Genomic DNA, 26,174 nt, shown 5'->3' with positions numbered 1-26,174 from the left:
CTAAGGTCATGTTTGGTGGATCGGTTTTTCCTGTTGTGCAACTTCATAAAAAGTTTTATTGTTCCAACTTACTACTAGTAGTGTAAGGAAACAGGTTTATTTTTTTATTTATTTATCGTATTTATATAGGTTATAGATTTCAAGGGTAAAAAGCCTATTTCATTGTTAAAAATTGTTAAGAAGAATTGTTTAATTGTCTTTTTAATGATCCTCTTGTGTTCTCAGGCTTTGATCTGGATTTACCATGAAAAAAGACAACCAGTCCTGTTTGACTGAGTTTGTCCTGCTAGGCTTCTCAGATTTCCAGACTATGCAAGAACTTCTGTTTTGTCTGGTTCTAACATTCTACTTCATGACTTTGATAGGCAACAGCCTGATTTTGGTCCTCATCTTTCTCAATCCTGCCCTTCACACACCAATGTACTTCTTCCTCTGGAACTTGTCCTTTTTGGAAATTGGCTACACCTCCAACATCAGCCCAAAGATGCTAATGAATTTATTATCAGAGAATCAGATGATATCCTTTTGGGGCTGTGGGTGTCAAATGTGTTTCTTCATTCTCTTTGGTATCACCGAGTGCTGTCTTCTTTGTGTCATGGCATATGACCGCTATGTTGCCATTTGCAAACCTTTGCAATATCCATATATCATGAACTACAGAGAATGTGCTAAGCTTGCTGCTTCCTCTTGGGCCATTGGTGTTTTTGTGGGTTTGGGGCAATCTATTTCAATCTTCACCCTTCCCTTTTGTGGGTCGAAGAGCATCAGCCATTTCTTCTGTGATCTTATGCCTGTTCTGAGACTGGCCTCCACCAATACCTACAAAAATGAAGTGGCCACTGCCACAGTAACAGTTGTAGTTATCCTGGTTCCCCTTTTGCTCATCCTTTTTTCCTACATCCTCATCATCTCCACTGTTCTCATGATGCCAGTAGCCAAGAACAGGCGCAAAGCATTTTCCACTTGTTCCTCACATCTCACTGTTGTTTTCATTTTCTATGGAACTGTCATTTTTACCTACATTCATCCCAACTCCGCATATGCCATGGACAGTAACAGGTTCCTTGCCCTGCTCTACACAGTAGTGACCCCAAGCTTGAACCCCATCATTTACAGCTTGAGGAATAAAGAGATAAAAGCTGCTTTCAAGAAATCTGTAGCAAGGATATGGATTTTCTTTAGGTAATAATCCAAGAATATAGTTGTTTTCATCCTTTTATCAAATTGCAATTCTTGTACAAATGAACTCTAGAAGATGTTAGTAGCAGATGTTACCCCTTACTCCCACATGACCCAGAGTTGGAGATTTATTTCAAGAAGGAAAGGGCCCTGATAGGAAGCCTAAGTTTTTCATTCTGGTAAAACACAAGCAAAGGATTGACCGGCCATTTCCTTACAAGGAGGCCTGCCAGACAGCTCAGGCAGTATGAGTGAAAACATGAGGATGACAGAAGAAAGAGGCAGTGTGTGGGGGAGAAGGACCAAGGTGAGACGCAAGGAGGATGAGACTTCAGATGTACTACAAGAACAGTGCCTGGGTGTCAACCACACCTCCTGCTGAGGAACAGATGGCTCTTGCTCCATCGGGGGTGTAAAAGAATGTGTTAGGGCTATGTTTGAACCAAAGGCCATGACACAAGCATGTTGAAGTGCAGATGGATTTACTGACTGCTCTGGATTAAAAGACATGCATAAAGAGGCATGGGGCTGAAGTCCCTCTTTATGGACTTATTCAGATTAGAATATAGACATGATTGGAGACAGCAGCAATTTATTTCCTTGGATGTAGGGGCCTAGGGAGGTCCGTGAGTGTCAGGTTCAGTCCAAGAAACTCCACGAGACTATACTGGAACAGTTCAGTTACCTCATTAGCTTGCACCTGCTAGACAGAATCTCGCCAGGCTAACTTTAAACTCCCAAAGCCTGCAACTAAACACTACGAATTTTTTTGGGTGGTGCCAGTCTCATCCTCTTCACTTTCCCATGCTCATGCTGGGTGCTGAGGAAATGCTTCTCTCCTTGAACCTCCTCATCCAAGTCCTCCATTACATCTAGGTAATTAGGGTATAACTCTGAAGCAATGGGGAAGACTACAAAGACAATAGGGGTTTAGAAAAAACAAGGAGGCAATATTCTATGAAGACCGTTTCTGTGTAGGGAGTTACTATCTTTTCCTTTCCCGGAGCTCTGCTCACCTTCTGGTATCTTCTCCTTCTCCAAGCTTACCATCATCCCTTGGCCTTCTCAAAGGTTTATGACTGAAAAGATAGTTTAAGCTACTCTGGAAAAGTGTTTTAGTCAAAGGGATAGTTGTCCAATTTGAGAATATATAACTAGGCCAGTGCTTTATTTTCCTGGGAAGATATATTTGCATTAGGAGCTTCTAACATGAACTGCAGAGATGTCAGATTGATTACTTTCATGTGAGATTGATTACTTTCATGCAAAGGGAGATAAAGGAGTATCATACAGTATTATTTATTCAAGTACATATACAATTGGGCACTGAATTCAGAGATGGTACAACATAAGAACTTTGAACTAATTTTGATTTTTTTTTAAAAATAAGACTGATGTGTCGGATCTTGTTAAAATTGCAGCAATAATAAACCAACTCTGTTCCTTCTTATTAAAAAAACCTGTTATTCACTTATGCATTTATATGATATCAGTGTTTCATTATAATGTACTGAAATATTTCCCCTTACATTCTTCTCATTCTTCACTCACAAAACTATTGAATCGTTGATTTAACATCTACAAATGTAGTAATTACAACCCGAGTGAAGTAACAACAATGCAAGGATGTAGCTCATTGGAGGAGACTAGAACCTCCCTCACAGGGATGTTGTTTCTCTGCCACTGGATGCAGAAATCCGGGTCATTCCCTGGATGTTCCCCTTTGTCATTCCAGAAGAGACCAAGGCCATAGTGGCGTTCCAGTAATGGGGTTGACAAAGGATATCAGAACTGTAAAACTTTTAACATAGAAATAGTCCCTGATCAAAATCTGATATGGAGGCCTGTTCATTTCAGAGAAATAGTCCTTATGGTGCTCTGAGTAGAAGCTGTTTCTGTTTTCATTTCATTCAAGGTTTACTACTGGGGGTGGGAAGGAGAATTGCCAGACTCGCTATGGTAATTCTGAGTTTGGAAATGTGACATGCTATATAAGATTGCCAAATTTTATTCCTTCTTGTCTCAAAATTCTTGATACATTGCAGTATCAGATAAATTAAGGTAATCTAGTGAAATAATTCTCCCTAACAATATTATTCAAATCCTTTTGGTGTTAATGCAGCCAATAATCTATTGGGCACTGTAAATGCTTTACCATTTCTTTGTTTCTAAGCCTATAAATCAAGGGGATTAACATGTATCTTCCCATATAGCATATTCACCAGGCTATCCTGGTCTGGATGATTGCTGGAGGAAGGTCTTAGGTATGGGAATATAGTGGCTCATCAGAATGGTGGCAATAATGTGAGTATAGGAACTCAAGGTGATTAGAAACCCCCACACACCAAATATACCATCAACGATGAGGACAACCATCTCAGCCACATAGATGGAAGCACAAGATAAGGCCAACAGTGTGGGGATGTCACTGTAGTATTGGTTGATTCCATTGAAGTTCTAGTAAGGTAGAGTGAAAGTCAAGGTTGTGCACAACAAGGAGTTGAGGAAGCCAGGGATCCACGCTCCTGCAGTCATCTGAAGGCAAAGCTTTCTGTTCATGATGACCATGTATCACAAAGGGTTGCATATGGCCACCTAGCAATCATAGGCCATGACAACCAAGAGGAAGAGTCCAGTCCCTACTAGAGCCATCAAGAAAATTGATTAAGAAACAGCTAGGCCTAACAAAATGGTTTCAGGTACCCTTTAAGACTCAGCAAAATGCTTAAAGTTAGAAATACAAATAGCTTACTAAAGGGTCTGTAATTGCAAACTCAGGGTCTGGTGAGTGGAAAAGAGGAAGCTGACCTCAACTATTACTCAAGGCTTGCTGACTACATGAAGCCAATAGCTGAAATACAGGATTCCTATGTGGGTGGGTTTTGTTGCTAGGGGGTGCTATTTTCTTTTCCATATATACAAGATCATTGCATGTAATGGCATGTGGGAAAGAGCATGGGAGACAGGGCCAAGAAATGCCGCCTAGGGAATGGTCAGATAGAGACAGCATAGCCTGCAGCTGGATAATGGATGGGGCAAGAGGCTCAGAAGAGACCCTCCCTAGTTTCTCAAGCTGTAAAGGGGATGGCTGGGGAATTGTACTTTCAGTCTTGCAAGATTCTGTTAATGTAGCTTTAGAATAAAGAAGAATTAGCTCATCTAGACCAGCATTTGAGGTCACTGGGTTTCTAACTCTGCTGTAAGGAATGCTTTTCCCCAGGTCCAGGTTTGTCTTCTGGTATTAATTTATGAGATCCCCAGGATAAATCCTTGGGCTTCTGTCATGAGATCTTGTTAGAGAAAAAGTCCTCCAGTCTCTCTGGAGTTTTGGACCTCTAGGAGTCCAGTGGCTCTTTCAGAGCTGTTGATATTAGCTCCTGTAAACAGCCTATGTTATATCACATTTTTTTTTTCTTGAGGAAGGAATAACTGAAGATTCATCTAAGGCAGGGGAATCTTCAAGACCTTGGGTTACCAGTGAATATTACAGCATTTCCAGTGTCCCTTTAGAAGAAATATCTCATCTATACAAAAATCATCAGAAAACAATTCACAAAGTAAGATTGATACCTCATAATTTGCCAAGGTCACATTTGGTGGGTTGATTCTTTCTGGTGTGCAACTACATGAAAAGAAGTTTTATTTTTACATGATAATCTGAGGAACATTAAGAGAATTTTATAATCAGCAGTATAGTTATAAAAAGTGTTTAATTCAAGGGAAATCAATAAAAATGGAGCTAATTCTTACTGAATTCTTACAATGACCAGAATCTCTGAAATAATAAAGAAACAAAGACAATAAATAAACAAAGAGATGTCACATTGAAATCAAGTCGGTGCCCTAAACATAAGAGGGCCATATTTAAATTCTGAGCATTGAAAATTCTGACAAATCAATTCCGAAAAAAGAGAATGATTGTGTGATTCATTAAAATATAATCATACAGAAAATGTGTGGGACACTAAATTAAAATTGTAGTCTCCTATTTTCAAGAACTTGATCCAATCTACTACTTCTGAATAAACATGAGGGATGCAGGATATTAGTATATAATGTGAGAAGCCTATTTAATTGTTAATAACTGCTAAAATTTATTGATCAACTATGTGCGATCAAGTTGGTGTTGACTTTTAGCAACAACATAGATAAATTATTTGCCTGATGATCTGTCCTTAACCTGGTCCTTCAGGACTTCCATAGATGCACCTATTGCAACTGTAGCTGGATCCATATACTTTGCTGATGGCTGTCCTCTTCTTCTCTTTCCTTCTACCTTTCCCAGCAATAGAGATGTCTCCAAAGACCTAGATCTGAGCATAATATGTCCAAAGTAAAATAACTTGAGCCTGGTCATTTATGCCTCAAGTAAGAACTCTCAATTGACTTGTTCGGTGATCCACTTGTTTGTTTTTTTAGCTGTCAATTATATTTTCAGGAGTGTTCTATAAAACCAATGTTCAAAAGCTTCAATACTCTTTCCAGTCTGATTCTTCAAAGTTGAAATTGTTAAAAAGAGAAATTTAATTTCTTATTTCACATTCCTCTTGTGTTCTTAGGCTTCAGACTGGAAGATACCATGAAGAAAGAAAACCAGTCCTGTTTGACCGAGATTGTCCTGCTAGGTTTCTCAGATTTCAAAAGTTTACAAAAACTTTTATTTTGCCTGGTTCTAATATTCTACTTCATGGCCTTGATGGGAAACAGCCTGGTTTTGATCCTCACCATTGCCAGTCCCCACCTTCATAACCCTATGTATTTCTTTGTTTTGAACTTGTCCTTTTTGGAAATTGGCTATACCTCGTCCATCAGCCCAAAGATGCTAGTGAACTTATTATCAGAGAAACAGACTATATCCTTTTGGGGCTGTGGATTTCAAATGTGCTTCTTTGTTCTCTTTAGTGTCACTGAGTGTTGTCTTCTTTGTGTCATGGCGTATGACCGCTATGTTGCCATTTGCAAACCCTTGCAATACCCATATATCATGAACTACAGGGAATGTGCTAAGCTTGCTGCTGCCTCATGGGTCTTTGGGATTTCAATGGGTTTGGGACAATCTATTTCGATCTTCACCCTTCCTTTCTGTGGGTCGAATCGAGTTAGCCATTTCTTCTGTGATATTATGCCTGTTCTAAAACTGACTTCCACCAATACCTACAAAAATGAAGTGGCCAATGCCACACTAACTGTGGTATTTGTCCTGGTACCTCTTTTGCTCATCTTCTTTTCCTACGTCCTTATCATCTCTACTATTCTCATAATGCCATTGGCCAAGAACAGGCGCAAAGCATTTTCCACTTGTTCCTCACATCTCATTGTTGTTCTCCTGTACTATGGAACAATTGCTGCTACCTACATTCATCCCAACTCAGCAAATTCTGGGGACAATAACAGGTTCCTTGCCCTGCTTTACACAGTAGTGACTCCCAGCTTGAACCCCATCATTTACAGCTTGAGGAATAAAGAGATAAAAGCTGCTTTCAAGAAATCAGTACCAAAGAAATGGGTCTTTCTTAGGTGATAATCCAATTACATCAGTTGGTTTCATCTCTTCATGAGGTTGCAGTTGTCATGCACATATTTATGGGTAGAAATAACTCTAGAAGGTAACAGTGTCAGATTTTACCATTAACTTTGGAATAACACAAAGCTGGATATAGATTTATTCAAAAAAAATGTGGTTGTCCAACTGGTGCCATAGTGACCAGATAGATAAGCAAAATGACAACAAGAAGGAGAAGCAGATGGCTGTCATTGTCCAGTAGTGTGTATGTTAAGTAAACCAAAGGACTTAAGTAAATAAAAAAAGTGGTCATTTGAAACTGGAAATAATAGAAATGCAGCATCAAATTTTCTGTCTTGGAAAGACAGACCAATAGGCAGTTCTGATTTAAGAATACATTCATTCAAGAGACTTATTTCAAAGCACGTATTTGTTGAAAATGTCTGATTGAATAAATAGTCCTTCCTGGCTTTAAGATCCTTCTTTTAGGAACAAAATCCATCTTGTTGGACATATACTATTTCCTTGTCCATGGTTATAACTCTATTTGCAACAATGAGTGGATGGTCTTCCTTCCAGCTGGCATTGTTGAGAAGGGGAGACAAGGCAGCCTTTACTACATGGGAAATGAAGATGTCATCTTCTGTCCACAAGCCAGAAGGAAGGTAACTGAGACTGGCAATGGGGGCAAAAAACCCAAGCTGGGTTTAGTGTTCTGCAGGCCCAGGACATATAGGCAGGGATGGCATATAGGCAGGGGTCATGAACTTTGTAGTCCAAAACATCTCTAGTTCTCCAGATTGTACCATCCTGCTCTAAAGAATGCTTTGCCTCCAGTTCAGCCAGGAGTCTTCCCTTAACAATCAGTTATTTAAATCCTAGTATAATTCATAACGCTTCTGTCAAATAAATGGAGAAAATCGATCTCATCTTCTTACAATTTCATTTATTTCTTTGGCCAATTTATATGGCTGCCCATTTAACTGAGTAACGTGAGGTGGCTAAGACAATAAAAGAATTGTAGGCAACACCAATAAAAAAATAATTGAGCCTTCTTACAAGATAAAACACCCTCCTCCTTTATGGGCTTTACTAACGTACTGCCCCAGGGAGTGAGGGCAAAGCTAGCACTTCAGGAAGGCCAACGGGGTCATTGGCCATCATAGCGAGGCTGTTCCATAGGGCACAGTCATTCCACAGAAGTTACGCCTCTTGGATCCCACAAGGTATCATTGTTACACAGAAGGGACCCAGAGTATGCCTGTCCTGCTGGATCTGGTGAGACAGGTGCAAACTACTAGAGACAGTTGGTCTTGCAAATAACCCTGCCATGTGCCATGTAGAAATTTTAAGGTGACAACCAGCATTTGCATCTGAAGCCTGCTGGGAGCCAGGCTAGTTCACACAGCAATGGTTTTATGTGGGCATCCCTCAATGTACCAAAAAATTGCACATAGTGCCACATTCTGAACCAGCCACAGCTTCTGAAGGCTTTCAAGGGCAGTGCTGTGTAGAGTCCATTGCAGTAGTCCAAGTGGGAAATGCCTAAGGTATGAGTAATGATGAGCATCGCCTCCTAATCCAGCAATAGCCAGAGGTGGTGCACAAGAAGGATTTATGCACAGGCCATCTGGGCCATGGCTGCCACCTGTCATCTCCTTCTCAGGCAGAATCCCTGAGTCATATAGGCCACAGACACGTCGTCTCTCTGAAAAGTCTCATCTTGTAGCACTAAACTGATTTTAAAAGGGAAAAGCATGGTGTCAACAGATAGCAAAAGATCTCAGTCAATAACTTGCAGATAAGATTGGAGATAAGATTGAATTAAATCTCTTCTACAGTAGAAAATTCTCCAGCAGTCTACTTCCCAGAGAACGCTGGAAAATCTTTATTGTTTTTAATTTGGTCAATAATGATCATTTATTTGAACTTCATGGGAAAACAATAAAAATGTTTTTATTGTTGTGCGCCAGACATTATTTCAGCATGTTTGGTTAATCAGCTCCTTCCCCTATAGATGTTTGCCTAAAAGTTTGTTAATGGGATTTAACTGATTAACTATGGATAATGTTCTTATACAGATATTTATGATTATCTTGTTTTATGATGTGAGCACCTGGAATCTTGGCTAGAGAAAATAGCCTTTAAAATTTAGATTAATTCATGATATCAATAAATGTTTCTTATGCCAGGGTCCTCTCTGAACCATAAAACTTTCTACTAACGTTTCTACTAACACGATACATCTGCCATCACAGGAAGAGCAGTTCAGGCACTCTTAAGATTACAAAAACCATGATTGATTGATAGAAGCTCAAGATCTATGGCTGGCCACTCATACATGATTCTGGGTGACTCGTTAGGTTTAAAACCAACGATATGTATAGTTTAAGTGGGAAGAACAAACCATGTATTTTGAGGTTCAAATTGTGTGAGCATATGTCAGTATGGAAGAAATATGAATGGAACTGAAATTAACTGGTGTTTCTGTGGCTCGGGAAAGAGGAGGAGACATATTAAAAATGGTGCTCTGCCCAAAGATTTTCCATGTGGTTATTGATCCACATGGCAGGAAGTGCTCAGGAACAATATAAATTATGCCATTGTAGGCTCTATCTTTTGGACTAGAATTCCTATAAGACCAGCCAGCATGGCAAATGGTCAGAGAGTCATGGAGATGGTAAACCAAAATATCCAGCATCTGAGGGCACTGGGTTTCCTAACTCTGCTGTAAGGAATGCTTCCCCCAAGGTCCAGCTTGTCCTCTGGTACTCATTTACCAAATCCCCAGGATGAATCCTTGTACTTTTGTCATGAGACCTTGTTAGAGAAAAAGCCCTCCAGTCTCTCTGGAATTTCACATCCTCTAGGAACCCAGCAGCTCCTTCAGAGTCTTTGATGCAGAATATATGAAGGCTCTTCTATAGCAGGGAAATCTTCAGGACCTTGAATTGCCAGTGAATATGACGGTGTTTCTGGTTTACCTTAAGAAGAATTATCCCATCTATCTGAAATCATCAGAAAACTATTTACAAAGTAAGATCAATACCCCATAATTTACCAAAGGTTGTGGGTAGGTGGTTTGATTTCTCACATTGTGCATGTTGAAGACAAGAAAATTTATTTTTAAATGAGTGGAATGTTGCAAGAGTTTTATTCTCAACTTTTTGCTAATTTTTTAAAAAATATTTTTATTGGGTCTTAATAAACAATATCAGATAACTACATTAATAGAAATCCAAGATACATATAGAGACAAACAAACAAATAAACAAAAAGAAAAGAGAAAAGAAAAGAAAAGAAAAGAAAAGAAAAAGTGTAGAAAATACAAAAGAGATCTACGGCAATGTGAATACAGAGACAGATACCGTACATATGAATATTTGCCATATATATAAACTATGCCAAATTAAAATCTATCGCTACTGAGATAAACCATAAAATCCATCCAGATTTGATGAAATTGTGGTTCCTGTTTCTGAGGTCTCATTAATTTAACCTTGTCTGTAGGTTTTTCTAATGTAGCAATTGAAAAGGACTTGTGCACACGATTGTTATGTTATCTAGAGTTTTCCAGTGTTGCAGAGTTATTATTTTGGTTGCTAAGATTAAATAAATAATAAGTTCTTTATTGTTAAGCTTATGGTTTGGTCCTGTAAATAAATGCACTGATATTACTCATCTCCCCAAAGATTTTACGCCAAAAGGGTATAACTTTATCGCATGATCAGCACAAAGGAAAAAATGATCCATTTTTTTGACAACCTCTCCAACATTTGGAAGAATAATTTTGATATATATGTGCCAATCTAACAGGAGTCAAGTGCCAGCAATGTAGAATCTTCCACCGCAGTTCTTGCATTGAAGCTGAGGTAAATCCACCCAGTTTCCATAACTTCTGCCAATTTGTCTCCTGTATGGGATTACTAATATCAGTATCCCAAGCTTCCTTTAAACCATATGGTGGATCTCCTATTTCTGATTGCAGTAATGGCCTATACATTTTTGAAATTGTTCCTTTTGTTCTAAATAATGAAGTGTTTGTTGCAAATACATTATTTGTTCTAAATAATGAAGTGTTAAATTCTTGAAATTGGTATAGGGCCATGTTGCTGAAATTCTATTTCTATTGCCCAAGAGAGATTTGAATTGATACCTTCCCTATCTTTCCGAATCTTTTGAAGCTTGAGATTTATACCAGCTTTGAAAACAACTTAACAATCCTTTTCCTCTTAATAGGATCTCTCAGACCTCTAATATTTAAACTGTTACACTGTTCTCCAATAATCTAGTTTGTAGAATGTCTATCTAATTTCTCTATGCAGTTAAGATGATCTTGCATTCAGAAAATTATTGAAAGCTTATTGCTTACAAAATCTATCAGTAAGTTGCCTGATATTATAAAGAGCATGTATGACATTAGTGTTCTTTTTCCTGCATTAATGTCCTCCTCCTTTTCTCTTTCCCACCTTTGAAAATGTCCCTCCCCCCCACCCCATCCCCCCCACTGTATCATGCCTCCATATCCAGCCTCCCTACCCTCCCAATTCCACTTAGACTGATAGTGAAAAGATTGCAGAGGATCCTTTAATGATCTAAGAGGATCCTTCAAGGTCTAAGGGGTGTGTGTGTGACCTACGGAGATTCATTCTCCCCCTCACCAGCCAATAAGCTCCCAAATTTAATTACATTAGTTCCTTAGCCATAGTTTTACCTAAATTATTATTTGATTTAGTTCTTTATTCTTATTTAACTCCCTCCTTTTTCCCCTTCCTCTAAACCTAAAAATTCAAGAAGTAATACAATTGTTATAATTTCTTTTATTCTGCAGCTTTTATCTTTTATATTTGAATTTACAAATCTGACCAAAATGTTTCTAGGTTTCTGTGTGTTTCTAGGAAAGTAAACCTGGTGAGCATGTTCAATATCTTTATCCATTAAGTTCAAATCAAAGCTCAGGTCATTCATTTTAGAGATGAGATAAGTTAGTCAGGTTGTTCCAGCTTTCTCTGACACTCCTTTGATCCTTAAGTTATTTCTCCTGCCACGATCCTGTAAATCTGCCAATTCAATCTTTATTTCAGAAATACTCTTTTGAGACTTGCCTATCCCTAAATTGTTGTTTGTAGCCATATCATAAGCTTTGCTGGCAACCTGAGCTGTATCTGCTATTTGCAGTGAGATTTCCTTAAATTGTCTATTCATTTGCACAGACATACCTGCCAACTCTTATTTTTTAAAAAATATTTTTATTAGGTCTTAATAAACAATATCAGATAACGACATTAATAGAAATCCAAGATACATATAGAGACAAACAAACAAACAAAAAAAGAAAAGAAAAGAAAAGAAAAGAAAAGAAAAAGTGTAGAAAATACAAAAAAGATCTACGGCAATGTGAATACAGAGACAGATACCGTGCGTATGAAAATTTGCCAAATATGTACTCCCATGGCGTGTTTATCCCATTCTGTCTTCAATTCTCTTTTGTTTTATTAATTGTCCAATTGCCTCCATATCAGATGTCTGTCCATGGCTGTGGGGAGTGCTTTCTTCCTCCATTTCTTCTCCTTTGTTGCTGGGAAGGCGTGCCTTCTCAACCTTCTTTGGGTCTTTGATCCCTTTTCCTTTGCACAGAATCTCCTTCCTTAACATTCTGCTTAAATTGCTTTACTGTTTGATAAGATGTTTAGTAAGGTACACTGGCTATATTATAGAAATTAGCTGGATTGGGGGAAGAGTGGAGAACTCAGCATGCCATCCTCGTCTGTGGCTAGCCACAGAGTCCCTCAACTTTTTACTTATGTATTCGCATTTAATTCTTTTCAGCCTGGGAGAGATGGTGTCTGAAAATTCTGTACATTTTGATACTGTATCTAGTTAGAAAAAGCAGTCTTTAATGAACAGGAATGGCTGATCATTGATGATAAACAATGGGTACAAATCTCATTTAATGGAAAATTGAGCTGCTTTTGATCTAAATGTTTTCTCCAATCTGAAATCCTCCATCTACTTCAGGATTCAGCATTTCCCAGAATCTCAACGCACAATTTTAATTTTGGATGTTTTGGACTTTTGGATAACAAAGAAAGAAACAAAAAATATAAAAGGGTGGCACCTCCAAATAAAATATGTGCCATTAACTCAAAATGGGCTGTATTTAAAGTTAGAGGATTGAACATTTTGACAAATCGCTTCTGAGAGAGGTTCCTAGAATGGTTACTTGATTCACTAGGATGATATATAATCACAGCCAAAATGCACGTGACACTAAATTAGAATTGCAGGTTTCCTTTTGTATTTCAGTGACGTCATCCAAATTACTATTTCTGAGGAAACATGAAGGAAGCAATATATAGGTCTCTAATGTGAGAAACCCATTTAATTGTTAATAATTGTTAAGAAGAATGATTTAATCCACAGTTTAATGTTCTTCTTGTGTATTCAGGTTCGATCTGGATGATACTATGAAAAAAGACAACCAGTCCTGTCTCACCGAGATTGTCCTGTTGGGCTTCTCAGATTTCCAGTCTATGCGAGAACTTCTGTTTTGCCTGGTTCTAATATTCTACTTCATGGCATTGATGGGCAACAGCCTGGTTTTGATCCTCATCTTTCTCAGTCCTACTCTTCACACTCCAATGTACTTCTTCCTTTGGAACTTGTCCTTTTTGGAAATTGGCTATACCTTGTCTATCAGCCCAAAGATGCTCCTGAACTTATTATCAGAGAGCCAGACTATATCCTTTTGGGGCTGTGGATGTCAAATGTGTTTCTTCCTCCTCTTTGGTGTCACTGAGTGTTGTCTTCTTTCTGTCATGGCATATGACCGCTATGTTGCCATTTGCAAACCCTTGCAATATCCATATATCATGAACTACAGGGAATGTGCTAAGCTTGCTGCTACCACATGGGCCTTTGGGATTTTCGTGGGTTTGGGGTACTCTATTTCAATCTTCACCCTTCCCTTCTGTGGGTCGAATCAAATTAACCATTTCTTCTGTGATCTTATGCCTGTTCTGAGGCTGGCATCTACCAATACCTACAAAAATGAGGTGGCCATTTCTGCATTAACAGTGCTAGCTGATTTGATACTCTTTTCACTCATTCTCTGTTCCTACATCCTCATCATCTCCACTATTTTCACGATGCCAGTAGCCAAGAACAGGCGCAAAGCATTTTCCACTTGTTCCTCACATCTCACTGTTGTCTTCATTTTCTATGGAACTGTCATTTTGACCTACATTCGTCCCAATTCGGCATATTCTGTGGACAGTAACAGGCTCCTTGGCCTGCTCTATACAGTAGTGACTCCAAGCTTGAACCCCATCATTTACAGCTTGAGGAATAAAGAGATAAAAGCTGCTTTCATGAAATCTGTAGCAAGGAAACAGGTTTTCCTTGGGTAATAATCCAATTATATCAATTGGTTTTATCACTTCATCAGATTACAATTGTCCCACAGATATTTATGGGGTAGAATAAACCTTAGAAGATACCACAGCAGGTGTTACTCTTAACTTTGAAATAACACAGAGCTGGGAATAGATTTATTCAAAACATGGAGAGAAGCTCAAGTTGATTATTCTGGTAGTACAGTATGTAAGTAAAGGATTCACCGGCCACTTCCTTACAAGAAGTCTGCCATACAGTGGCGTACAACAAAGCTAAAAACCATTAAAATAAAAAAAAACAATGATTAATATTCTTATTAAAAAACTTATAAAAATTATAAAAAGCACAGCTAAAACAAAAAAATATTGGGCAAAGAGCAGGTATTAATTATGCCTGAGCCATCTCAATATTTCACCAATCCCCTGGGGTCCCCAGGCCTGATGACACAACCAGATCTTGAGGGATTTCCTGAAAGTTAAAAGAGATGAAGCCAACCTCACTTCAGGGGGAAGAATATTCCATAAATGGGGGCCATAGCGGGCCCCCTCTGCTGGATCTGGTAGGACAGGCTGATGTAATTGGGGAGAGATGTTCCCTCAATAACCCGGTCTTGTGCCATGTAGGACTTTCAAGGTCAAAATAGTCTGGTAACCAGTGCAGCTTGTGGAACAGAAGTGTAACATGCATTCTTCTAGAAACATACATAACTGCCCACGTCACTGCAGCTTCCAGTTATGCTTCAAGGGAAATGATCTAGGAACAGGCGCAACTGGCACACAATACAAAGTTTTGCTCCCTGCGGAGTGCCTAATAGTAGTCCAACCGGGAGGTGACTAGGTCACGAGTGACTATGAATACAGCCTCAGATCTAGGAACAGGTGCAACTGGAGCAGAATACAAAGTTGAGCAAAGGCCCTCCCAGCCATGAGTGCCATCTGCTCCTTGAGCAGTGAGTCTAGGAGAACCCCCAGATTTTGCATGGGGTCTGTTTGGGGCAGTGCAACCCCATCCAGCACCAAAGATGGTATAGTCCTAGAACCTACAGGCCTCAAAACCCAAAGCAAAGTCTTGCCAGGGTTCAGTTGAAGCCTGTTGTTCCCTACCCAGACCCTCATAGACTCCAGGCACCAGGATAATACTTTCACAGCATTGCTTAATTTGCCAGGGGCAGAGATGTATAATGGGGTATCATCAGTGTACTGATGATACCTGACCCCATGGTGACGGATGGGCTCACCCAGTGGTCTCATGTAGATGTTGAATAGGAGCTGAGAGAGCACTGAACCCTGTGGCACCCCACACAAGAGGGGTTGAGGGTGGGAACTCTCTCCCCCCAGTTGTCACCAACTGAAATTGACCCCAGAGAAAGGAGGTGAACCAGTACAGCACTGTGCTGCCCATCCCCAATCCTCTGAGTTGATCCAAAAGGATACCATGGTTGATGGTACTGACAGCTGCCAAGAGGTGAAGTAGGGCAAGGATGGATACACAAACCCAATCCCATCCCAGCCAGAGTTCATCCAAAAGCACAACCAATGTTGTTTCTATCGCATACCCAGGTTTGAATCCTGACTGAAAAGGATCTGGATAATCCACTTCATCCACGATCCTCTGAAGCTATTGCACAACCTCCTTCTCAACCATTTTCCCCAGAAAGGGGAGGTTAGATACTGGATGAAAATTGTCTAGTATAGTGGGGTCCAGCGATGGCTTCTTGAGGAGGGGGCAAACCAAGGCCTCCTTAAGAAGTAATGGAACAACCCCCTCACTCAAGAAGAATTTACTACTGCTAGAACCCACTCACACAACACTCCCCGGGCTACCTCAACAAGCCAGGAGGGGATCTAAGAAGGAGGTGGCTGAGGTCAGAGTCATAAAGATTGTGTCCACTTCATCAGGCCCAACAGCTTCAAACTGTTTCCAGATAACTGGGCAAGACTCCTCCACAGGCATCTCCTCCAGACCTGCAACTAGGCCAGCATCCAACTGTGAGTGAATTTGAGAGACTTTATCTGACAGATGCTGAATAAATCCTTCTGCATGCTCCTGCAGGGGGTTCTCCAAGCCCCCCCCAAGAGGCACATGTCACTTAAAACAGGGCCACAGGATGGCTATCCACAGATGCAATAAGGTTGATGAAGTATTGACACTTAGCTGTCCTTACTGCCACAAAGTAGACCTTAATAGCTGCTCTAACCTATGTCTGGTTGAGTTTGTCCCTGTAGAATGTCAGCGATGTTCTAGATCTGAACCATGGGGAGTGACATGATCCATGAGAGGGAAGAGATCATATAGACGCAATCTGATCCAAGGCCTCAGCCATCCTATTATTCCAAGCAGCAATCAAGGCATCAGATGGACCATGGAGCAGATCAGGAGGAACAACCCCCAGCTCCCTCTGAAACCCATCAGGATCCAACAGGTGCTGGGGGAATACTGATCTAATGGATCTGGCCTCCCTGAAGTAGATGACGGTGCCAGAGAATCCCATGGTAATCAGGGTATGATCTGACTATGACAAGGGGGACACCAAAAGCTTCCCCAATTTCAGATCACATAGCCACTGCTCCAACAGGAACACCAGATCCAGTCTGTGACCACTGTCCCATGTCAAGCTCTGGATGACCTGGGATAAGCCCATGGCCGTCATGGTGGCCATGAATTCCTGAGCCACCTGAGACCTCACCCCCAGAGAAGACAGATTAAAGTCCCTCAAGACCATAAGTCTGGGGAACTCCACTGCCAGTCCAGAAATGAAATCAAGGAGCTGAGTCAGGGAGGTTACTGTGCAGCAGAGAGACTGGTACAACAGCAGCAATCCCAAGTGACCCTAGAGCTGAACTTATTGAACAGGGTCTCAGTTCCCAGTGACCTGTGGTGCAGTGCCCCTCAAGGCCATAGGCAATTCCCAGATGACAGTCACCACACCTCCACCCCTATGGGCACAGTAAATGCCCCAACAGTGGCTGAATGTGTCTGACATAGCCAGCAGCAAATGCACCTCGTCTGGTGCCTCTGACCCCTCCAGCCCCAAAATAACTGAGAAGGTCCAAATCTAGCATCAGTCCAGGTTGGTGCAATCAAAAATAAAGTTATTCAATCATGCGACTGATGGTATAATATATCCAAGGCCCCTGTTTTCTCCGCCATCTAACTGGAAGATATAATAAGCCTTCTGTCCCATTCACCCACTTTGCTAGTGATCTGGCCCTGTGCCATGCAGGGAGCAAGTGCAGCTCACACAGAATGGTTTTATGTGGGTGTCCCATCGTGTACTCCAAATTGCACAGAGTGCTGTGTCCTTGACCAGCCACAGCTTTTCAAGGGCAGCCGCACATAGAGTCCATTGTAATAGTCCAACTGGGAAGTGACCAAGGCTTGAGTCATCATGAGCTGTGCCTCCCAAACCAGCAATGGCTGCAAGTGGTGTACAAGATGGATTTATGCAAAGGGTCTCCTGGCCATGGATTTTAAAAGCAAACAGCATGGTGTCAACAGACAGCAAAGGATCTTGATCAATAACTTTCTTCGAGATAAGATTGAATTAAACGTCTTCTACAGTACAAGAATCTTCACCCATTGACTTTCCCAGGAATACTGGAAAATGTCCATTGCTCTTAACTTGGGCATTATTTATCATTTATACATTTTCTGAAACATTATCCAAAAGTAATCTCTGTATGCTATAGAATATTTAAGCAGGTGGGGTTAGTTATATTTTCCCCACATAGATGTTTGCCTAAAAAGTAATTTTTAAAAATGATTTTTCTGAAGGAAGATTTTGTAGATTGTGGTGCTTGTTTTAGAAGCTACTGAATCACCTAGTTCTCTGAAGGGTGGAACACGTAACCCCTGAAATTCTGCTGTGGAGGGTGTATGGATAAGAATATTTATCCCCTGATTATTGAAAAAAAAAATGGGCCCCACTTGCAACAAATGGGATCCCGGCAGACTTTTCCCTAAATCAGCTTCCTTGAAGATGTCGTCCTCCTGTTGTGTTAGAAGAAACCATCTTCAAGAGGATTTGGCCTGCCTAGGGCGTACGAGTCAAGAGGATATGTTAGAGATCTCCTTTATCATGATGTTAGGGAGTCTGAAAACAGGCCAGCTCAGTAGTGCCCCCTCCCTCTGGAAGACCTTGTCTCACCCAGTCAGGATGGCCCCCTCCTTTTTAATGTTCAGAAATGCCATTAGATGCTTCTTTCCCATAATGCTTTCAGGACAGAGGATATCAGGTGCTGAAGGCTGCTGTCCATCGGTGTCTCATTTTTAGCTGAGAAGAAGGTTTCGGTGCTTTTGAATGGCGTTGGTTAATGATAAACTATGAGAAGTGTTTTCATGGATATTTTTGATACTCTTGGTTTGTGATGTGTGCCACCTGGAATCCTGGCTAGATGAGGCAGCCTTTAAAATTTAGATAAATGTGTAATATCAATAAATGCTTCTTATCACAGGATCCCCTCTGAACCACACAACTTCTACTAACACTTCTACTAACACAATAACTCTGCTGTGACAGGAAGAGCGGTCCATGCACTCTCAAGATTACAAAAGCAATGATTGATTGATCGAAACTCAAGATCAATGCCTGCCCACTCATTCAAGATTTTGGTGACTCACTAGGGTTAAAACCAACAAAATGAATAGTTTAATTATGAAGAACAAACCACAAATTTTGAGATTCAAACAGTGTGAGTACAGTATCAGCGAATATGGAAGACATATGAATGGAACTAAAATTAACAGGCATTTCTGTAGTTCAGGAAAGAGGAGGAGACATCTTAAAATGGTGCTCTGTGCAAATATTTTCCATGTGGTTATTGATCACCATACCAGGAAGTATAGGAAAAATATCAGTTATGCCATTGAAGGGATTATCTTCTGCATTTTTTGGGGGGGTGCCGTTGAGTCAGTGTTGATTCCTGGTGACTACCTGGACAAGTCTCTGCAGTATTCTTGGTAAGAATTCAAAAGCAGTTTGCCACTGTCTTCTTCCTAGAGCTGGGAGAGAGTGACTGGCCCAAAGTCATCTAGTTGGCTTTGGGCCTAAGATGGGACTAGAACTCACAGTCTCCCCATTTCTAGCCCGGTGTCTTAACCACTACACCAAACTGGCTCTCCAATTCATATAAGACAAGCAATCATGGCAAACGGTCAGAGAATCAAGGAAGTTGTACACAAAAATCTCCAGCTTCTGAGGGCCCTGGGTTTCCTAACTCTGCTGTAAGGAACACTGTTCCGCAGGTCTAGATTGCCCTCTGGCATTCATTTACAAGATCCCCAGGATGAATCCTTGGGCTTCTATCATGAGATCTTGTTAGAGAAAAAGTCCTCCAGTCTCTCTGGAGTTTCAGATCCTCTAGGAATCCAGTGGCTCCTTCAGAGTCATTGATGTGGATGATGTAAGCAGCCTACATACTGCTTTTTTTTTTTTTTTTTTCCAGAGGAGAGAATGTACAAAGACTTAGGTATGGCAGGGGAATCTTGAAGACCTCAAATTGCCAGTTGAATGCTACAGGGTTTCCAGTTTTCCTTAAGAAGAAACATCCCATCTCTCTGAAATCATCAGAAAACCATTCACAAAGTAAGATCAATACCTCTTAGTTTACCATGTTTGGTGGGTTGGTACCTCCCATTCTGGAACTTCTTGAAAAGGAGTTTTGATTTTAAATGATAGTTAATGGAACATTAAGAGAGTTTTATTGTTAGCTTTTTGCTTATGGTTACTATTTAATTCTTCTGAGCCTCGAATAGTTCATGCCTGAAATTTCTGTCTAGATGGAAAAGGACATATTTGATGGCAACATGTTTAATCTAGCTTTTGAAAAGGCTATTCTGTATTTACTTAAATATAAGTTATTCAAATAGTTAGGGAGCTGGAAAATGTATCTGTAGTTAATTCCCAAAGTTAGAAGTGAACATGATACTTTGGCTTTGGCCATTAATTCCTGTACTGAATTATCCCATAGTCTTTGTGTGATACAATGAAATGCTGATCTCCGGAAAATAAATAATCAGGATCAATGCCAACCTGACTTATTTTTTGAGTCCCCTGTTTAAACCACATATCTACAAAGGATTCATTTGGGATTTCCTGAAGCAATCCTTCCTTATTTTTAAAAACATATATTTGGAACCAAAACTTAAGAGTGCTTAACCAAGTCTTTGTTTTCAAAGGGCATTGCCTAGTTTCCAAGAGAATAACAGAATTTGGAACACAGCTTGGGACACTTAAAAGAGATCTTAAAAAATTCACCTGCAATTTTGCTGTGTTATTATTAGCAAATGTGATCCAAACTGGAACTCCAAATAAAATCTGAGATGCAATTTTGGCATTAAAAACTTTTATTGCTGCAGGGACAAATCTTCCTCCTTTTGAGTAAAAATATTGAAGCAAGGTGTCACAGTAAATTTTGCTTTTAGAAGTATGGCCTTAAAATGAAGTTGCCAGGTTAGAGCATGGTTAAATAAAATGCCCAGATAACTAAAATCTTCCACTTGTGTTATTATATGATCTTGAATTTTCCAGATGTACTTTTTAACTTTTTTTTTCAAAAACCAAAATTTTAGTTTTATCATAGTTAAGTTGTAGTTGATTTTCTTGGCAATATTTAACTAGCGCCTCAAGTAGGTGTTTCAGACCCAATCTAGTATATGAAAGAACAGTGTTATTTGCATATAACAAAGCACAGATTTACCTTTTGGCTAATGATGGACAATGGCCCTCAACCTGAAATAATTTGGTTTCCAGATCATTGAGATAGATGTCAAATAGTGTAGGGGCCAGGATACAACCTTGTCTTACTCCCTTATTCATTATAATATTGTTTGAAAGTGACCCTTTTCTGTTGCATCTAACTTGCATTATATTATCCTGATATAATGCCTATATTAGGTATGTAAGATGCTTGTCAGGAACTAAATTCTCTACTTTAGCCCAAAGTTTGGTTCTGTTAACAGAGTCAAAAGCAGCTTTAAAATCTATAAAAGCAGTAAAAAGTTTATCTTTTAGGAAAATAGAATATTTTCTTGCCAGACAGGCTAATGCAAAACATTGACCAACTGTTGACCTGCCTTTTCTAAAAGCAACCTGAGAATTTGTTAAAATGAAATGTTCCTCAAGGTAAGAAGTTAATTTTCCATTTAAATGTCTTGCATAAAGTTTTCCCAGGATTGACAGCAAACTGATTGGCCTATAATTGGCAGGGTTTTCTGTATCTCCCTTCTTATATAGGGGGACTATTATAGCCCCATTCCAGCCCAAAGGGATTAAACCAGAGCTATCCATTGCAGTAAATAGGGCCGCTAATAAAGGAACCCACCAATCTAGATTTTGTTTAAGAAGTTCAATTATCCTGCCCAGGAGCCTTGCCAGATTTTACTTTTGATATAAGGACAACAATCTCTTCCTCTAGCACTGGTTCCCACTGTGGAAAGGAAAGTAACTTTCATTTAATGTTTGCTATATTTGCAACAGGCTGCTCCTGCTCCATAAACATTGATTTAAAATATTTTTCCCAGGTCTTGGATGGTATTCAGCAATCTGGGACTCAGGGAGCAGTGAAAGCCCTGGAAATTGATTTCCAAAAGGGTTTGGAGTCTTAATGCAGAGAAGCATTTATTAATAATGACCAGGAATCTCTCTCTGCTTTCTGTTTCTTCTGCTGTATTAGTATCTTACAATTTTTCTTCAGCTCATAATATCGTGCATGAGGCTGTTGTAAATCAGACCTTCTGTATGCTAAATATAGAACTCTTATTTTTTATTTAGCTGTGACACAGTCCACATCAAACCAACTGGAAGTAATACTCAGTTGAGTATTTCTTTGATTTGATGCAGTGGATGCTCCAGATACTAGAGTTTTACTGATTAGATTTGTTAGAATATTCAAAGAAATGATTTTCTCTGTAGACCTTCCATCTTTTATTATATGAGATCTAAAATCTAAAGCTGTAGCTAAATACTTATTTAAATGTTCTACCCAAGAAATCCTGCAATATACTGTAAATTGCCTTCCCGAAGAACATCTGGGGAATAATATTGGGACAGATGAACATCTTTATCATTGGTTAACAAACTTAAAACTATAGGTTGATGATCACTATATGATCTGAAGCCAACATTAAGTAATCTGACCAAGGGAAACAAATTGGTCAATGTTAAACAATAATTTATCACAGTTGCTCCCCACCCACAAGTAAACATGAATTCACCAGGATGATCATGTGCCATTGTACCATTTAAAATTATTAAATTTAACTTATTATAAAGACTGGCTAAATTCACATAGTTGATGTTTTGATCTTTACACTGTCATACAATCCATTTGTCCAAGGTTTGGCAGATAAATAAGGGAACTTGGCTACCAATGCTTCATTATTAGGGCCAATTCTGGCATTTAAATCACCCAGAATCACAAAATGGTTATGGGGGAATTTTAAAAGCAGATATTATATATATTGTTCCAATTCAGTCTAAATATGTTTAATTTGATTGTATTTTAACTAGTGAAAGATAAATATTTATAATTATTAAATCAAAATGCTTTAATTTTATTTGGATTGTAATAGTGTATTGTTCATAGTGACCTGCTAAGGTTGTCTCTGCCTTTAAAGCACTTGAGACAAGGATTGCTAAACCTATGTTGTTGTTGTTGTTGTTTAGTCGTTAAGTCGTGTCCGACTCTTCATGACCCCATGAACCATATTGCGCCAGGCCTTCCTGTCCTTCACTGCCTCCCTGAGTTTGCTCAGTTTCATGCTCATTGCTTCAGTGATGCTATCTAACCATCTCATCCTCAAACCTATGTTGTTACACCCTTACAATAAATGGAGTTAAAGCCCTGAAGATAAAAATGGTTATGCACCTAAGTTTCCTGTAATAGAATAATATCAAAATTATTTAAATATTGAGCAAAAGAAATATCATTACGCTTATTAAACCAGCCAGCAATATTCCAGGAAATTATTTTCAGAATGGAGTGTTTATATTCTGAAAGTAGTCAATCTTCAACATCAATGCGATGTAGTAATCCTTCCTTATCAAAAATAGCACACAGATCCCTGCTTCTAGAATTACTTGCTGGTGAGACTTGGGGTCCCTTGTAAAGACCACTGGATTGTTTGGGTTACCACCTAATTTATTGGCCTCCAACTATCTCAATTGTTGCCAATTTGAAACCGACTGAATATTAGATTTATTCTGCAGTCTCTTTGTTTCTCTTGTGCCATTTGCTTCCATGTCAGGGGTAAACATTACATTATTACATTTTGTTGCTTGATTTACTTGGTTAATTATTTTCCCTGATGGTTTGACTAGCTGGTCTTTAAGTTTGCAGAGTTGATGTACAATTGGCTGTATTTTGTAAAAATGAGATACTATGATAGATTCTTTATAAATAGAATCCTTGAGATCGCATATATCTGCTGTTTCTGTTGGTTTGAACATAACAATTGCTCTTGCTTTAACATAGTTAAAAATTAGGTACTCATCCTTACTAATCATATTTATAGTGATTGATGGAATTAAATGTTGGATCCATTGAACAAAATGCAATTTCCATTCCAACTGAGATAACATTCTTTTAGGTTTTGGGTAATTTATGAAGGCCAATTTATTAGGCACAGGTTTAGGATTCCAGGGTATATTAAACAACTTAGTAATGACATTCTTACATTTACTGTATGTGGGGTTAACCGTAGTTGGATTTTCTGGCACTAAAGGGCATAAAGATTGTTTTGCATCAACAGTTGAGTTTGACAAGTAATTGATTTTCTCTTCTTCTCACCAGGTTCAATTGTCATTAAATTAGAGCTTATACTGTAATTTTTATGATCCAAGTTTGAAGCCCTCTTTGATTTCTTAGTTAACTTCTTATAGTATCTTTCTTTCTTTTCCTTTTTGTTGTTATTAGATGCATCCATAATATTAAACAGTCTGTTAAATTTTAGCTTCCCAGCCAGTTTACTTGTTTTATAGTTCAGATATGAAAAGAACACATAGTTCCGAGACAATCAGTTAAAAATGGACTTTACTCTTATGGACTTCCTATTATGCACAGAATCCCTGAAATAATGAACATGGAAATTATCAGAGGGTGGCACATCCAAGCAAGCATGTGGCTTAAACTCAAGAGGGCCATATTTAAAGTTAGGGGATTGAAAATGCCGAAAAATGAATTCTGAGAAAGTATCCTAAAGTGGCTGCATGATTTACTAAGATAATGCAGACAACACTGAATGAAAATTGCAGTCTCCCTTTCCTATATCCAGCTTATCACTTGAACCAACTAATTACTTGATCTAATTTACTACTTCTGAGTAAACATAAGGAACCAGGATATACTGTAGGTCTCTAGTGTAAGAACTTGATTTAATTTTTATACTTGTTAAAGAAAGTTATTTCATTTCTTATTTCATACTCCTGTTGTGTTCCCAAGGTCCTGTCTGGATGATACCATGAAAAAAGACAACCGGACCTGCTTGACAGAGATTGTCCTGGTAGGCTTCTCAGATTTCCAGACCATGCGAGAACTTCTGTTTTGCCTGGTTCTAATATTCTACCTCATGACCTTGATGGGCAACAGCCTGATTTTGATCCTCACTGTTCTCAATCCTACCCTTCATACCCCAATGTACTTCTTCCTCTGGAACTTGTCATTTTTGGAAATTGGCTACACCTCCACCATCAGCCCAAAGACGCTAATGAATTTATTATCAGACAAACAGGCTATATCCTTTTGGGGCTGTGGATGTCAAATGTGCTTCTTCATTTTCTTTGGTGCCACTGAGTGTTGTCTTCTTTGTGTCATGGCGTATGACCGCTATGTTGCCATTTGCAAACCCTTGCAATATCCATATATCATGAACTTCAGGGAATGTGCTAACCTTGCTGGTGCCTCATGGGCCATTGGTGTTTTCATAGGTTTGGGGCAATCTATTTCAATCTTAACTCTTCCCTTCTGTGGGTCAAATAGAATCAACCATTTCTTCTGTGATGTTTTGCCTGTTCTGAGACTGGCTTCCACCAATACCTACAAAAATGAAGTGGCCATTGCCACACTAGCAGTTCTAATTATCCTGGTAAACTTTTTGCTCATCCTTTTTTCCTACATCCTCATCATCTCCACTATTCTCATGATGCCGGTGGCCAAGAACAGGCGCAAAGCATTTTCCACTTGTTCCTCACATCTCACTGTTGTCTTCATTTTCTATGGAACTGGCAGTTTTGCCTACATTCGTCCCAACTCCGCATATTCCATGGACAATAACAGATTCCTTGCCCTGCTCTACACAGTAGTGACCTCAAGCCTGAACCCCATCATTTACAGCTTGAGGAATAAAGAGATAAAAGCTGCTTTCAAGAAATCTATAGCACGGTTTTATTTATGAAATAATCCAAGTATATCAATAAGTTAGATCTCTTCAACAGAATGCAGTTCTCATGCACATATTTATGGGGTAGAGTGGACTCCAGGAGATACCAGTGGCAGATATTAGCCCTTTACTCCAGAATGATCCAGAGGTGTGATAGACTTATTCAAAACAAGGGGGGAGCTCTGAAAGGAAACCTAAGTTCATTACTCTGGTAGAATTCTGGTAGTGTTGTCTTCTTTGCCTATGGTGTATGACTGCTATGCTGCCATTTACAAAACCTTGAAATACCATGAATCATGAACTACAGGGAATGTGTTAAGCTCACTGCTGCCTCATGGGTCATTGGTATTTCCCTGAGTTTGGGTCAATCTATTTCAAACTTCACCCTTCCCTTCTGTAGGTTGAATCAAATTAGCCATTTCTTCTGTGATCTGATGCTTGTTCTGAGACTGGCTTCCACTAATACTTTTAAAAATGAAGTGGCCATTGCCACAATAACTGTGGTAATTGTCCTGGTACCACTTTGCTCTTCCTCTTTTCCAATATCCTCATAATCTCCACTATTCTCATGATGCTGGTGGCTAATAATAGGCGCAAAGCATTTTCTACTTGTTCCTCACATTTCATTGTTGTCTTCCTTTACTATGAAACCATCATTGTTACCTACATTCAGCCCAACTCAGCATATTCTGTGGACAGTAACAGGATGTTCAGCCTCCTC

The 26,174-nt window shown here is 39.3% G+C and overlaps 4 protein-coding genes across 4 annotated transcripts; all 4 read left to right on the top strand.

Moving 5' to 3' along the window:
• Nucleotides 1–244: 244 nt before the first annotated feature.
• LOC103057013 (olfactory receptor 10AG1-like) lies at nucleotides 245–1,186 on the top strand. Its single transcript, XM_025176916.2, has one exon. It carries the CDS (start codon nucleotides 245–247, stop codon nucleotides 1,184–1,186), a length of 942 nt encoding a protein of 313 aa, XP_025032684.2.
• A 4,572-nt stretch (nucleotides 1,187–5,758) lies between these two features.
• On the top strand, nucleotides 5,759–6,700 carry LOC103057249 (olfactory receptor 10A4-like). The gene has a single exon (XM_007444176.1). It carries the CDS (start codon nucleotides 5,759–5,761, stop codon nucleotides 6,698–6,700), a length of 942 nt encoding a protein of 313 aa, XP_007444238.1.
• Nucleotides 6,701–13,149: 6,449 nt separating this feature from the next.
• LOC112542884 (olfactory receptor 10AG1-like) lies at nucleotides 13,150–14,091 on the top strand. Its single transcript, XM_088142386.1, has one exon. The coding sequence runs from the start codon at nucleotides 13,150–13,152 to the stop codon at nucleotides 14,089–14,091; it is 942 nt and encodes a 313-aa protein (XP_087998512.1).
• A 10,444-nt stretch (nucleotides 14,092–24,535) lies between these two features.
• On the top strand, nucleotides 24,536–25,468 carry LOC103048212 (olfactory receptor 10AG1-like). The gene has a single exon (XM_007445012.2). The coding sequence runs from the start codon at nucleotides 24,536–24,538 to the stop codon at nucleotides 25,466–25,468; it is 933 nt and encodes a 310-aa protein (XP_007445074.2).
• The last annotated feature ends 706 nt before the right edge of the window (nucleotides 25,469–26,174 follow it).

Source organism: Python bivittatus, unplaced genomic scaffold (genome assembly GCF_059951505.1).
Source record: "Python bivittatus isolate LINGU-HERP-01145 unplaced genomic scaffold, Pbiv_v1 ctg000440_np1212, whole genome shotgun sequence".
Taxonomy (NCBI): domain Eukaryota; kingdom Metazoa; phylum Chordata; class Lepidosauria; order Squamata; family Pythonidae; genus Python; species Python bivittatus.
The sequence above is the reverse complement of the archived record's forward strand: the minus strand, read 5'-3'. Positions and strand labels throughout refer to the sequence as shown.

Bases quoted from the DNA above. Each gene is read 5' to 3' on its own strand.
- LOC112542884 (XM_088142386.1), top strand. From the start codon at position 13,150: ATGAAAAAAGACAACCAGTCCTGTCTCACCGAGATTGTCCTGTTGGGC.
- LOC103048212 (XM_007445012.2), top strand. From the start codon at position 24,536: ATGAAAAAAGACAACCGGACCTGCTTGACAGAGATTGTCCTGGTAGGC.
- LOC103057249 (XM_007444176.1), top strand. From the start codon at position 5,759: ATGAAGAAAGAAAACCAGTCCTGTTTGACCGAGATTGTCCTGCTAGGT.
- LOC103057013 (XM_025176916.2), top strand. From the start codon at position 245: ATGAAAAAAGACAACCAGTCCTGTTTGACTGAGTTTGTCCTGCTAGGC.